At 40.9% G+C, this 15,165-nt stretch overlaps 1 protein-coding gene across 1 annotated transcript; it reads left to right on the forward strand.

Moving 5' to 3' along the window:
* The first annotated feature begins 10,255 nt into the window (after positions 1 to 10,255).
* On the forward strand, positions 10,256 to 13,233 carry LOC119323963 (bifunctional nuclease-like). The gene is made up of 11 exons (XM_037597677.1): positions 10,256 to 10,400; positions 10,516 to 10,837; positions 10,941 to 11,111; positions 11,218 to 11,267; positions 11,400 to 11,456; positions 11,566 to 11,631; positions 11,717 to 11,791; positions 12,382 to 12,497; positions 12,587 to 12,678; positions 12,828 to 12,886; positions 13,037 to 13,233. The coding sequence occupies exons 2-10, from the start codon at positions 10,519 to 10,521 to the stop codon at positions 12,881 to 12,883; spliced, it is 1,002 nt and encodes a 333-aa protein (XP_037453574.1). The 5' UTR covers positions 10,256 to 10,400; positions 10,516 to 10,518; the 3' UTR covers positions 12,884 to 12,886; positions 13,037 to 13,233.
* The last annotated feature ends 1,932 nt before the right edge of the window (positions 13,234 to 15,165 follow it).

The following is a 15,165-nucleotide window of genomic DNA, read 5'->3' on the forward strand; positions in this document are numbered from 1 at the left end:
CGTTCTCTTGAACGCTTCCGCTTAGTGATCTACAAGGGTATGTAGATGCACTCTCCTTCCCCTCGTTACTGGTTTCTCCATAGATAGATCTTGGTGACACGTAGGAAAATTTTGAATTTTTGCTACGTTCCCCAACAGTGGTATCAGAGCTAGGTCTATTGCGTAGATTCTATGCACGAGTAGAACACAAAGTAGTTGTGGGCGTTGATTTTGTTCAATATGCTTACCGTTACTAGTCCAATCTTGTTTCGACGGTATTGTGGGATGAAGCGGCCCGGACCGACCTTACACGTACACTTACGTGAGACAGGTTCCACCGACTGACATGCACTTGTTGCATAAGGTGGCTAGCGGGTGCTAGTCTCTCCCACTTTAGTCGGATCGGATTCGATGAAAAGGGTTCTTATGAAGGGTAAATAGCAATTGACATATCACGTTGTGGTTTTTCCGTAGGTAAGAAACGTTCTTGCTAGAAACCCATAGCAGCCACGTAAAACATGCAAACAACAATTAGAGGACGTCTAACTTGTTTTTGTAGGGTATGCTATGTGATGTGATATGGCCAAAAAGAATGTGATGAATGATATGTGATGTATGAGATTGATCATGTTCTTGTAATAGGAATCACGACTTGCATGTCGATGAGTATGACAACCGGCAGGAGCCATAGGAGTTGTCTTAATTTATTGTATGACCTGCGTGTCATTGAACAACGCCATGTAATTACTTTACTTTATTGCTAACCGGTAGCCATAGTAATAGAAGTAATAGTTGGCGAGACAACTTCATGAAGACACGATGATGGAGATCATGGTGTCATGCCGGTGACGATGATGATCATGGAGCCCCGAAGATGGAGATCAAAAAGGAGCAAAATGATATTGGCCATATCATGTCACTATTTGATTGCATGTGATGTTTATCATGTTTATACATCTTATTTTCTTACAACGACGGTAGTAAATAAGATGATTCCTCATTAAAATTTCAAGAAAGTGTTCCCCCTAACTGTGCATCATTGTGAAAGTTCGTCGTTTCGAAGCACCATGTGATGATCGGGTGTGATAGATTCTAACGTTCACATACAACGGGTGTAAGCCTGATTTACACACGCGAAACACTTAGGTTGACTTGACGAGCCTAGCATGTACAGACATGGCCTCGGAACACAAGAGACCGAAAGGTCGAGCATGAGTCGCATAGTAGATACGATCAACATGAAGATGTTCACCGATGATGACTAGTCTGTCTCACATGATGTTCGGACACGGCCTAGTTGACTCGGATCGTGTAATCACTTAGATGACTGGAGGGATGTCTATCTGAGTGGGAGTTCATAAGATGAACTTAATTATCCTGAACATAGTCAAAAGATCGTTGCAAATTATGTCGTAGCTCTCGCTTTAGTTCTACTATTTTAGATATGTTCCTAGAGATAATTTAGTTGAAAGTTGATAGTAGCAATTATGCGGACTAGGTCCGTAAACTGAGGATTGTCCTCGTTGCTTCGTAGAAGGCTTATGTCCTTAATGCACCGCTCAGTGTGCTGAACCTCGAACATCGTCTGTGGATGTTGCGAACATCTGACATACACATTTTGATAACTACGTGATAGTTCAGTTAAACAGTTTAGAGTTGAGGCACCAAAGACGATTTTGAAACGTCACGGAACATATGAGATGTTTCGAGCGCTGAAATTGGGATTTCAGGCTCGTGCCCACATCAAGAGGTATGAGACCTCCGACGATTTTCTTAGCCTGCAAACTAAAGGAGAAAAGTTCAATCGTTGAGCTTGTGCTCAGATTGTCTGAGTACAACAATCACTTGAATCGAGTGGGAGTTAATCTTCTAGATGAGATAGTGATGTTTCTCCAAAGTCATTGCCACCAAGCTACTAGAGCTTCGTGATGAACTATAACATATCAGGGATAGATATGATGATCCTTGAAGTATTCACGATGTTTGACACCGCAAAAGTAGAAGTCAAGTAGGAGCATCAATTGTTGATGGTTAGTAAAACCACTAGTTTCAAGAAGGGCAAGGGCAAGAAGGGATACTTCATGAAACGGCAAAACAGTTGCTGCTCTAGTGAAAACCCAAGGTTGAACCCAAACCCGAGACTAAGTGCTTCTGTAATGAGAGGAACGCACACTAAAGCAGAACCACCTTAGATACTTGGTAGATAAGAAGGCAGGCAAGGTCGACGGAAGTATATTGGATATACATTACGTTAATGTGTACTTTACTAGTACTCCTAGTAGCACCAGGGTATAGATACCGGTTCGGTTGCTAAGTGTTAGTAACTCGAAATAAAAGCTACGGAATAAACAGAGACTAGCTAAAGGTGAGCTGATGATATGTGTTGGAAGTGTTTCCAAGGTTGATGTGATCAAGCATCGTACGCTCCCTCTGCCATCGAGATTGGTGTTAAACCTAAATAATTGTTATTTGGTGTTTGCGTTGAGCATAGACATGATTGGATTATGTCTATCGCAATACGGTTATTCATTTAAGGAGAATAATGGTTACTCTGTTTATTTGAATAATACCTTCAATGGTCTTGCACCTAAAAGGAATGATTTATTGAATATCGATCGTAGTGATACACATTTTCATGCCAAAAGATATAAGATAGTAATGATAGTACCACTTACTTGTGGCACTGCCATGTAAGTCATATTGGTGTAAAACGCATGAAGAAGCTCCATGTTGATGGATCTTTGGACTCACTCGTTTTTGAAAAGTTTGAGACATGCGAACCATGTCTATTGGTGTATACGCATGAAGAAACTCCATGCAGATGGATCGTTTGGACTCACTTGATTTTGAATCACTTGAGATATGCAAATCATACCACATGGGCAAGATGATTGAAAAGCCTCGGTTTCAGTAAGATGGAACAAGATAGCAACTTGTTGGAAGTAACACATTTTGATGTGTGCAGTCCAATGAGTGCTGAGGCATGTAGTGAATATCGTTATGTTCTGACTTCACAGATGATTCGAGTAGATGTTGAGTATATTTACTTGATGAAACACAAGTCTGAATTATTGAATGGTTCAAGTAATTTCAGAGTGAAGTTAAAGATCATCGTGACAAGAGGATAAAATGTCTATGATATGATCATAGAGATGAGTATCTGAGTTATGAGCTTTGGCACGCAATTAAGACATTGTGGAAATTGTTTCACAATTAATACCGCCTGGAACACCATAGCGATGGTGTGTCCGAACATCATAGTTGCACCCTACTGGATATGGTGCGTACCATGATGTCTCTTATCGAATTACCACTATCGTTCATGGGTTAGGCATTAGAGACAACCGCACTCACTTTAATAAGGCACCACGTAATTCCGTTGAGACGACACCGTTTGAACTATGGTTTGGAGAAACCTAAGTTGTCATTTCTTAAAAGTTTGGGGCTGCGACACTTATGTGAAAAAGTTTCAGATTGATGAGCTCGAACCCAAAGCGGATAAAAATACATCTTCATAGGACACCCAAAAACAGTTGGTTATACCTCCTATCTCAGATCTGGAAGCAAAAGTAATTGTTTCTAGAAACGGATCCTTTCTCGAGGAAAAGTTTCTCTCGAAAAAATTGAGTGGGAGGATGGTGGAGACTTGATGAGGTTATTGAACCATCACTTCAACCGGTGTGTAGCAGGGCACATGAAGTTGTTCATGTGGCACCTACACCAATTGAAGCGGAAGCTGATGATAGTGATCATGATGCTTCGGATCAAGTCACTACCGAACCTCGTAGGTCGACAAGGACGCGTACTACTTCAGAGTGGTACGCAATCCTGTCTTAGAGATCATGTTGCTAGACAACAATGAACCTACGAGCTATGGAGAAGCGATGGTGGGCCCGGATTCCGACGAATGGCTCGAGGCCATAAAATCCGAGAGAGGATCCATGACTTCGGAAGAAATACTTGATGGTCGTAAGGCCGTTGGGTAAATATGGATTTTAAAAGGAAGACAGACAATGATGGTAAGTATCACCATTAAGAAAGCTCGACTTGTCATTAAAGATGTTTTCCGACAAGTTCAAGGAGTTGACTACGGTGAGGCTTTCTCACTCGTAGCGATGCTAAGAGTCTGTTGGAATTGGATTAGCAGTTACTGCATTATTTATGAAATCTTGCATATAGGATGTCAAAACATTGTTTCCTTGACAGTTTTCTTGAGGAAAGGTTGTATGTGATACAACCAGAAGGTTTTTGACAATCCTGAAGGACGCTAACAAGTATGCAAAGCTCCAGCAATCCTTCTAAGGACTGGAGTAAGCATCTCGAAGTTGGAATGTACGCTTTGATGAGATGACCAAAGATTTTAGGTTTATACAAAGTTTATGAGAAATTTGTATTTCCAAAGAAGTGAGTGGGAGCACTATAGAATTTCTGATGAGTATATGTTGTTGACATATTGTTGATCAGAAATGATGTAGAATTTCTGGAAAGCATATAGGGTTATTTGAAAGGTGTTTTTCAATAGAAAACCTGGAATAAAGCTGCTTGAACACTGAGCATCAAGATCTATGAGGCTAGATCAAAAACGCTAAATGGTACTTTCAAATGAGCACATACCTTGACATGATCTTGAAGGTGTTCAAGATGGATCAGTCAAAGAAGGAGTTCTTGCCTGAGTTGTAAGGTATGAAGTTAAGAGTTAAAGCTCGACCACGGCAGAAGAAAGAGAAAGGACGAAGGTCGTCCCCTATGCTTCAGACGTAGGCTCTATAGTATGCTATGTTGTGTACCGCACCGGAAGTGTGCCTTGCCATGAGTCAGTCAAGGGGTACAAGAATGATCCGGGAATGGGTCATTGGACAGTGGTCAAAATTGTCCTTGGAGTAAATAAGGACATGTTTCTCGATTATGGAGGTGATAAAGAGTTCGGCGTAAAGGGTTACGTCGATGCAAGCATTAACACCTATTCGAGTGACTCTGAGTAGCAAACCGGATACGTATAGTGGAGGAACCATTTGGTATAGCTCCAAGTGGAGCGTGGAAGCAGCATTTACAATATGACATAGAGATTTGCGAAATACGTACGGATCTGAATGTTGCAGACCCGTTGACTAAAACCTCTCTCACAAGTAAAACATGATCAAACCCCAGAACTCATTGAGTCTTAATCACATGGTGATGTGAACTAGTTTAGTGACACTAGTAAAATCTTTGGATGTTGGTCACATGGCGATGTGACCTATCAGTGTTAATCACATGGCGATGTGAACTAGATTATTGACTCTAGTGCAAGTGGGAGACTGTTGGAAATATGCCCTAGAGGCAATAATAAATTAGCTATTATTATATTTCCTTGTTCATGATAATCGTTTATTATCCATGCTATAATTGTATTGAAAGGAAACTCAGATACATGTGTGGGTACATAGACAACACCATGTCCCTAGTAAGCCTCTAGTTGACTAGCTCGTTGATCAATAGATGGTTACGGTTTCCTGACCATGGACATTGGATGTCGTTGATAACGGGATCACATCATTAGGAGAATGATGTGATGGACAAGACCCAATCCTAAGCCTAGCACAAAGATCGTGTAGTTCGTATGCTAAAGCTTTTCTAGTGTCAAGTATCATTTCCTTAGACCATGAGATTGTGCAACTCCCGGATACCGTAGGAATGCTTTGGGTGTACCAAACGTCACAACGTAACTGGGTGGCTATAAAGGTGCACTACGGGTATCTCCAAAAGCGTCTGTTGGGTTGGCACGAATCGAGACTGGCATTTTTCACTCCGGTTAACGGAGAGGTATCTCTGGGCCCACTCGGTAGGACATCATCATAATGTGCACAATGTGACCAAGGGGTTGATCACGGGATGATGTGTTACAGAACGAGTAAAGAGACTTGCCGATAACGAGATTGAACAAGGTATCGGCATACCGACGATCAAATCTCGGGCAAGTACAATACCGCTAGACAAAGGGAATTGTATATGGCATTGATCGAATCCTCGACATCATGGTTCATCCGATGAGATCATCGTGGAACATGTGGGAGCCAACATGGGTATCCAGATCCCGTTGTTGGTTATTGACTGAAGAACGTCTCGGTCATGTTTGCATGGTTCCCGAACCCGTAGGGTCTACACACTTAAGGTTCGATGACGCTAGGGTTATAGGGAATAGATATACGTGGTTACCGAATGTTGTTCGGAGTCCCGGATGAGATCCCGGACGTCACAAAGAGTTCCGGAATGGTCCGGAGGTAAAGATTTATATATGAAAAGTTGTTGTTCAGGTTCCGGGAAAAGTTCGGTTTTTTCCGGTATTGTACCGGGAAGCTTCCAGAAGGTTCTGGAGGATTCCGGAGGGGTCCGGAGGTCCGAAAAATGTTCCACCACGTCCAATACAGCAGCATGGGCTGTAGGGGGGCGCCCTAGCCTTAATGGGCCAGGGGCACCAGCCCCCCCAAGGCCCATGTGCATGGGAGAGGGGAAACCCTAAGGGGGAGGGCCTCCATTTGACTTGGGAGGCACTCCTCCCCCCTTGGCCGCCGCCCTAACCCTAGATGGGATCTAGGGGGGCCGGCCCCCTTCTCTCCCCACCTATAAATAGTGGAGGGGTGGGAGGGCAGCCGCACCCCAAGTTCTGGCGCAGCCCTCCCCCTCTCCCAAGTACTCCTCCTCTCCCGCGGTACTTGGCGAAGCCCTACGGGATTGACACGCTCCTCCACCACCATCACGCCGTCGTGCTGCTGCTGGACGGAGTCTTCCCCAACCTCTCCCTCTCTCCTTGCTGGATCAAGGCATGGGAGACGTCACCGGGCTGCACGTGTGTTGAACGCGGAGGTGCCGTCCGTTCGGCACTAGGATCTCCGGTGATTTGGATCACGACGAGTACGACTCCTTCAACCCCGTTCTCTTGAACGCTTCCGCTTAGCGATCTACAAGGGTATGTAGATGCACTCTCCTTCCCCTCGTTGCTGGTTTCTCCATAGATAGATCTTGGTGACACGTAGGAAAATTTTGAATTTCTGCTACGTTCCCCAACAAAGAGAAGCTCAGAAAGACTACATATTTCCACAGCAACGCGCGGGGTATCTACTACTCCCTCCGTCTAGGTGAGTAAGTCATCTTAGGTTGTGCACCGTGACCAAGGAGGAGGGGAAAACGAGAGACCTTAATGTTTATTTGCTAATTAATAGCATTGCATGCAATGAACTAACCACTGCATGTCGTGTTTGGTAGTCTCAAGTTATTAAAAGCATGCACACCCCTCATCTCTTATTGGTTGATATGTCAAGAAACAAGAAACGAGGTAGAAGTTAATGCACAGCGCCTAAGTGTTTTGGAATTATTTGGTTTTCATAAGATGACTTACACACCTAGACGGAGGTAGTAGTTGTCACAGTCTAGGGATGTGGGAATGAGTTTTGCAAACAATGCTTCTTAATCAGTGATTTCAAAAAGATATGTGTGTGGGATTCAAACTCCTGCTAGTTTCTTCGTGGTGCTGGTAGCCACTAAGACAAGGCGAAATATTTGAAGGAAATTCGCCGGGTTTCACCGGCTTTCCAGTTTAAGAAGAGCGCGGAATATATATTTTTAAATGCTTGATTAACAGGTTTTTCTACTTCTTTTCCTCTGCTTCTTTTCTTATTTCTTCTTTGGTTTTTTATTTTCATTTTCATTGTTTTTGCTTTTTCTTTCTTTGGTTTCATTTTCCAGTTTCATTTTTTTTGTTTCTTTTTTGTTTTTTTGGTTTCCTTTTATTCTATGGGTTTTCATTCTACATTTTGTGCATATGCGAACAACATTTCTCTTATACACGTTTAACATTTTTCCAATATAAATGAAATATTTTTTAATATATGCTCAACATTTTTCCCATTTTGAAATACTTAATTAACATTATTCATTTACAAATCTAACATTCTTTTAATTCATGGTCAACATATTTTCTATACATTTCTTAAATGATTGATTAACAATTTTCAAATAAAAAGATTAGCATTATTCAAACACTAGATAAGCATTATTCAAACACTTGTTCAAATAAAAAGAGTAGCATTATTCAAATGCTTGATTAACATTTTTTAATACATTGCCAACATTTTTTAACACATTGTCAACATTTTTATACATGTTTAAAACTTTCTAAATGCTTGATTAACATTTTTCAAAATACTTGTCCAACATGTTTTCAAGTTCTTGATTAACATTTTTATATATATGATTAAAAAATCAATAAATTTTAATACGTGATCAATAATTTTCTATACACATTAAACATTTTCTGAATGCCTGATTAACATTTTTGAAATACTTTTTCAACATTTCTCAAATATTTTTGTGGAGCGGTATTTGTAATATATATATATTTAGAATATTTTAAAGTATAAATAAATGTATAAAAATAGAGCAAAAAAATCAAAACAGAAAACATACAAAAAAGGGGGAAAAAAGAAACTATGGCCTCCTGCGCATGACGGAAGTTGGCCTCGCTGAAGGCGAGATATATTAGCACCCAAGGCCACGAAATCAGTATGAAATGTGAAAAATGAATGTCAAAATTTATTCGTATGAACAAAAAATGTTAATACATTGTAAAAAAAATGTTTGTGTAATTCAAAAACTGATTCATGACTGCGAAATTTTTAAATCATTTGTATAGTAAATATTTTTTCTGCACATAAAAATGTACAGAATTTAAACAAATAAAAGTAGAACATGATTATCATTTTGTGAAAAATATTAATCGCGTGTATGAAAATTTTATGCTAAAAATGTTAATAATGTGTAAGAAAAGTTTTTTTCATGCACACAAAAAATGTAAAAAAAGTGAAAAAAGAAAACTAGAACATGTTAATCATTTGTGCAGAAAAATGTTAATCAATTGTACGAAAAATGTTTATTGGCAAAAAAATGTTTCTGTAAATCTAGCAAATGTTAATCATGTTAAAGTCTATAAAAAATATATTTGGACAAATGTTACCACGTATTCGTAAAACACTTCTTGTGTTTGAAAATTTTCTAATGTGTATCAGGAAAATGTTTCATGTGTGCTCTATAAATGTACATTGTATACCGAGGAAAAGTAGACACGAGTTCCAAAAAACTCAATTAAACCACAACGAAAAGCTAAAAAAAATCAAAAAAACCACGGAAACTAGGATAAAAGGCAAAAACAGAAACACAAAAAGAAACAAGAAAAGGACGAAGAAACATATTGCTAATTGACATGTGTTAAAAAAATAAAAACCAAAAAACTAAGAAAGAAAAAAAATAAAACCAAGTCTCTCAACGAAGAAACAAAAAAGAGGCATAAGGTAAAGCAAAGAAAACCAAGAAGAAACAAAGAAACCAAAAGTATAACCAAAAAAGGGAAAAAATCACCGAAAAAATTACAATGAAAAAAAAGGAAAATCAAAGAAAAAGGGTGAAGAACAGAAAAAATGACAAAAAATCCAATAATAAGTCCATTAGAAGAAAAAAACTAAGAAAGCAAAGTAGATCTGTGTTCAAAAGAAAGAAAACTAATAAGAAGCCAACAAAGATATAGAAAGAAGACAAAAAAAACAAACAAAGAAACCCAAAAGTAAAAAACCGAAGTAAGAAAATGAAAAAAATCAATGAGAAAAAAAAGTAGACCAAAATAAAAAAGAACGAAAAAATAGAAGAAAACCAAAGGAAAAATATAAGAAAACAACAAGAATTTTTTGAAGAAAATTGGCGGCCGAACCAGTCGAGCCCTAGATCATCATCATGCTCAACTACTCGACTATTCATGGCCTCGCTCCGCTCAAGCATTCCTAGTAAATCGTCGCCTATCCGTGACCTGCGGCCGCATCTTTGGCCTGCTACCACAATGCGTGGGCGCGGTGTTGCCCGCCTCTCATCCCCTCACCCCCTATCTTGGCTATCGTCTCCCGCCACGTCGCTGGCACGGAGTCGCTGCCTGCCTTCGCAGAAGATCACTTTTTTTGGGTACCCGAAGAAACCGGATGATCTTTTTCGGTCTATATATGTTCGGTCATCCATGTAGGCAAAGGCATATTCGGTTCTCATTTTTTGTAAACCCGAAATACCCACAGACCGAATTAACCAAAACGGAAAAACCCAAAAACCCGAATGCCCAGGCTGTTCCGAGGATTTGCCTGCCTCGTTTTTCAATAAAATGGGACGGGGGAAGGTCCCTTTCGTTCAAAAAAAAATATCTGACGAACAGGTCATACGGGCGAGAGTGTCAACTTCACGGCGACGGCATCCAACCGCTTCTCGGCCATAAAACCGGAGAGCTTACGCTTAGCGATAAGGATCTCACTAACAATTGGCTGAAAAAATTCGAGCCGGTTCTCCCAGCAAAAAGATCACCATTTCTTCGGCGCGGATCACCCCATCCATTCTCCATCCGGCAGCTAGCGCCGGTAAGCTCAGCTGATCGCCCCCTCTTCTTCCGTTCATCATCTCGCCGGTGATCGGATATTCTGATCTCGGTGGTCGATCCCAACGTTCTTTCGGTGTTGCTCTTGATAATCCAAGGGGATGGAGGTCATCCGCGGGCCGATCCTGCCGCGCTGCGCTGCGCCTGCTCTCACCTCCGGCTCTCGGATCGGCGGGCAGCTGCTGAGGCGCGTGCGCATGCGGAGGAGGGCTTCTTGCGGTGGCGGCGTCTCGCCAGGTGACGGCTACGACGGCGTGTCGCCCAGGTTCTTCGGCGCCCCGACCCAGCAGCACATGCACGGCACAAGCTCCTGGCCTGTTCGCTGTGGCTACGGCTCGTCGTCCGACGGGGACGGCGCCCCGCCGGCGAACTTCGACGCCAGCGGCGAGGAGTTCGTCGACTCCAGCGTCATGGAGGCTGGTAAGTTTCTTGTGCTATTACAAGGATTCTGAGTAATTTTGGCTTCTGGTTAGTAGTTCGCTTTGGCGGGTTCAGTGATTGGTTGTACTATCTGTTTTCGCAGTCGAGCTCAGATGCGTGTCGGATGGTTTTGTGATAAGAATGCGCGACGGAAGGAACCTTAGATGTGTCCAGAACAATCCCCGCGTGCTAAGGCTGCGCGATTCCACGCCTCACCATGCTATCGTGCTCAAGATGGAAGATGGAAGCGATCTTCTGCTCCCCATTATTGTCAGTATGTACCTGTTCTTGCCTTGCCTGGACACATTTTGCAATTCTACATATGCTTTTCTGATTGCGCAATTAGTATTACTGATATGTGCCCACGCTGCCTCTTCCAGTGGAGACACCAAGTATCATGCTACTGGCCGCCCTTCGGAACATTCGGATTGTAAGACTTTGCTGCTTTAGCTACAAAATAAATTCTCCAGATACTAATTAGCACCCACATAATATAATTACGGTTTTAACCGGGTTTTCTTTTTCTGTTTTTGAACTGCGTTGCATTACTGGGACTTTCTAGCCAAGGCCAACGATTTATAATGTGGTAAAGGAGATGACTGAAATGATGGGATATACGGTGAGTCTAATACGAAATAGTCGGAACTACATATTTTCTGGTATATATGTATTCTTTTGATAATAATAGTATCTATATCCAGTACTTTGATTATATACTCCTTTTCTAGGTACGTCTGGTGCGGATTACAGAAATGGTGCATGATGCTTACTATTCTAGATTGTATCTTGCAAAGGTAACACCACTTGAAAATACACCGTCATTTGAATAAGAATTATGATCACCTCTGAAGTAATTAAGTACAACATCATGGTATCCAGATTGGAAATGAAGAAGAGACTATTAGTTTTGATCTCAAGCCATCAGATGCCATCAACATTGCTTTCCGGTGCAAGGTATGCATTTATCTATGTTACTGAGTAACTGCTCATAATATTTTGGTTTTCAACTATAGGTATTGCTCGCAACTGAAGCTGTTGTCTTAACCTCTTTGGCCTGATGGGATTTGTAATGTATATACTCTATTGAACATTGTACAGACAACAGGAAAAAACAGAGTTACCGATTTCTCGCCCAATCACCAAAACTTCTATTTTGTATTTTCGAAGATCTTGTTTTGCAACCTTAACGGTTGTGCACCATAGATGATCTGAATAGTATGATTTGTGAGTAGAGAAAGCCATTCGCCATCCGTGTAAGTCAAGGGCGGTAAACGGTGTTGCTGCCAGTTTACTTGTTGTGTGCTGTTGTTCGTGCCGTCTCACTTTATTTTCTCCTCCGTGTTGTTATATTTTTTTTGGCTATGCGCATCCTCAAAGTTTCTGACTATGTCTTGATATTGTTGGCGTAACTGATATCGTCTTGATATTAATAAATTATCCTTTGTTGAAAGAAACAAAATTCCTCAAGTACGAAACTGGTGCTCTGTTTCTTCATGGAACCTTATTATACTTATTAATTCAAATTGCTCTATCTTTGCCCTCAGGTTCCTATACAAGTCAATAAGCGTATTGCGTACAACAACGGCCTGAAAGTTATACAACCAAAGCCAACTGGGAGTTACGTGAACTCTGACCAAATCCAGCACACAAGACTGGACAAGTAAGATGGCAAAAATAACTTCCATAGGTTCCTGTCAGAATTAAGTGTTTCTCCAAGCACACATTCACATCATTATCATTTTGTTGTAGGCCTGGTGACCAGCCTTGCTTCGAAGCCCAGGAGTTTGATTTGGTGCGTGGTATGCTTATTGCTGCTGTTGAGGAACGCTATAAAGATGCCGGTAAGCTGCTCATGACTTGCACAGATAAATTTTACGCGTTCCCTGTGTTGCAATTTTTTCACGTTTGATCAACAAAGATTAATTAACAGTTATGTTTTGTGTAATCCTTGTAATAATGGGTAATATTTTTTCTCGTGTTACAATTTCAGCTCAATACAGAGATCGTCTTCTCATGTTCCGGGCAAACAAAAAGAACACGATATAACAGGTTAGAACTGAGAAGTCCTCTGCTTTTTTCCTGAAGCAAAGGGAGGTGCTCTGCCAAATCAGTCACTACTAACTACTGTCATGCTGCAATTTGTCATTGTTTCACTGTCTGTTCTACCGGTACTGACAATTTTCATTTTGTCATAATCAGAGCCTGCTGGTGGTGTACATAGTGACCTTTGCCAAGGAAACAGAAGCTCTAGCAAACATCAAGAAGCACCATGTGAATATGTACATAGCTAATGATTGTAACTATTAATATTTTTCTTTTTTGAAGACGGGTTGTACAGAAAGCTGCACAATTGATTATAGTCAAACATTGATCAAATCTCTACTACTTAAAAATAATGTAAGGTTCTGTTTCACCTTTATTCCCACCACCCCTTCGTCCAACACTATCCTGTATAATAATCAATCACCTTAATTAACGTACCTTCTGAACTAATTTCACTTTAATTTACTTACCAAACTTCTGATCAAAATATCTCTATATACTACCTAAAAAGAACGTAAGGTTCCCGTTTCTCCTTTATTCCCACCACCCCTTCGTCCAACCTTCTCCGTGTAATAATCAATCACCTTAGTTTACATACCTTCTGAACTAATTTCAGTTTAATGTACTTACCAAAATATAAGGTAAATCATGGGCAGAATTTGATGAACATTTATGTATACAATCGCATACCATGGGCAGATAAATCACTTCTGATCAAAATATAAGATAAATTTTGGACATAATTTAATGAACATTTATTTACACAATCACATATTATGGGCAAGTAAATCAGAAGCTAACATACTAGAATATTTATATCCCGTTGCAACGCACGGGCATTGTTCTAGTTACTTAGATATCTTTTAGGGAATCAAATGACTACCTTAGCTCCGATGTAAAGATATTCCAGACGCAATACTGATAGACATGTACTGCATTTCAATACTATAGCCGGTGTAGTAACGGACATACCAAACTTCTAGAGTAACCACCATAACCAAGTCGCATCTGCCGTCAAGAACCACCAAGAAAAATACAGTAAGTAGAAAGTGAATGACGATCCGAGGGTTCACTAGCCCACATAGCATCCGGATAGTCATGAAACTGTAAGGAACTGGAGAGGGAAAAGAAAAAAATGATGAGAGATCATGCCACGAAATATTGTAGAACACGAAGAAGGTGACCATGGTGAAACGAAGTGGGGGAAGAGACAAACTAACTCAAAATATAGACATGATGAGAGATATGCGGACGAGTGGCAGCGAGATAGACAAAGCTCCCAACAAGACGACGATAAAATGTCGGATCAGAGAAGGGATCACCATCAAAAGCATGGAGGTGAACATTGAGCTCCATGGGAGTCTCAAGAGTGCGCTCATGAGTAGGAGTAGCATGAGTAAGGTGGTGTTTGGTTGTGTGGCTACCCACTTGAGGGATAGGGATAGCCAGTTTCCCTAAGGATGCTTTTGGTTGTGTGGCTATCCACTTGAGGGATAGGGATAGAGTGCGCTCATGAGTAGAAGATCCTGGATATACTTTTTGGGGGAAAGAAAGAAGCCATCTGAGGTAGAGGAAACCTCAATCCCAAGAAAGTAGTGGATAAGGCCACGATCAGATATGAGAAACTACTCACAAAGACGTGCCTTAACAAAAGCACTCAAGGTCATCGACAGTGATGATCATGTCATCAACATATAGAAGAAGAGTTCGACCATGAGGTGAAAGTAAACAAACAGTGCACGATAATGAGCACTCGTCGAAAAACCAGTGACATTCACCATGAACATTTGGCACATACATGATTATCACCTCATTGATGAAGCGATGACAAAGTTGCTCACATGAAAACTTTCTATCTCTAAACTGCTACAAGCACTAACTACACACATAATGTGAAGTTGTCAGGATCAAAAACATAAGTTGACATCTAAACTATTAGTTGCCATGGGAACATGTCATGGCAAACATATGCTTCTTCGATGACATGCATTTGCTGATAGAATTAACAAGAGTTAAAGGGAATGTAATCACAAAATTCTGTTGTGCCTTTACTGGTCATGGCATGGCAATTGCAGATAATTAACTGAAAAATTGAAGCGACGGGGTTGAGCAGGATGCTGATTGCACGGAAGGGATAAAATGCTTTGTGCAGTGCTTTGGCGTGGGTGGTCGAGCTCAAGCCGTGGTTGCGAGAAGGCCACCGCACCCGCTTGAGGAGGCACCAGTAGACTAGCATGGTCCTCCATCCCCGATAAGGATGGCAATGGGTAGGGTATAGGTGGCTA

Source organism: Triticum dicoccoides, chromosome 6B (assembly GCF_002162155.2).
Source record: "Triticum dicoccoides isolate Atlit2015 ecotype Zavitan chromosome 6B, WEW_v2.0, whole genome shotgun sequence".
Taxonomy (NCBI): domain Eukaryota; kingdom Viridiplantae; phylum Streptophyta; class Magnoliopsida; order Poales; family Poaceae; genus Triticum; species Triticum dicoccoides.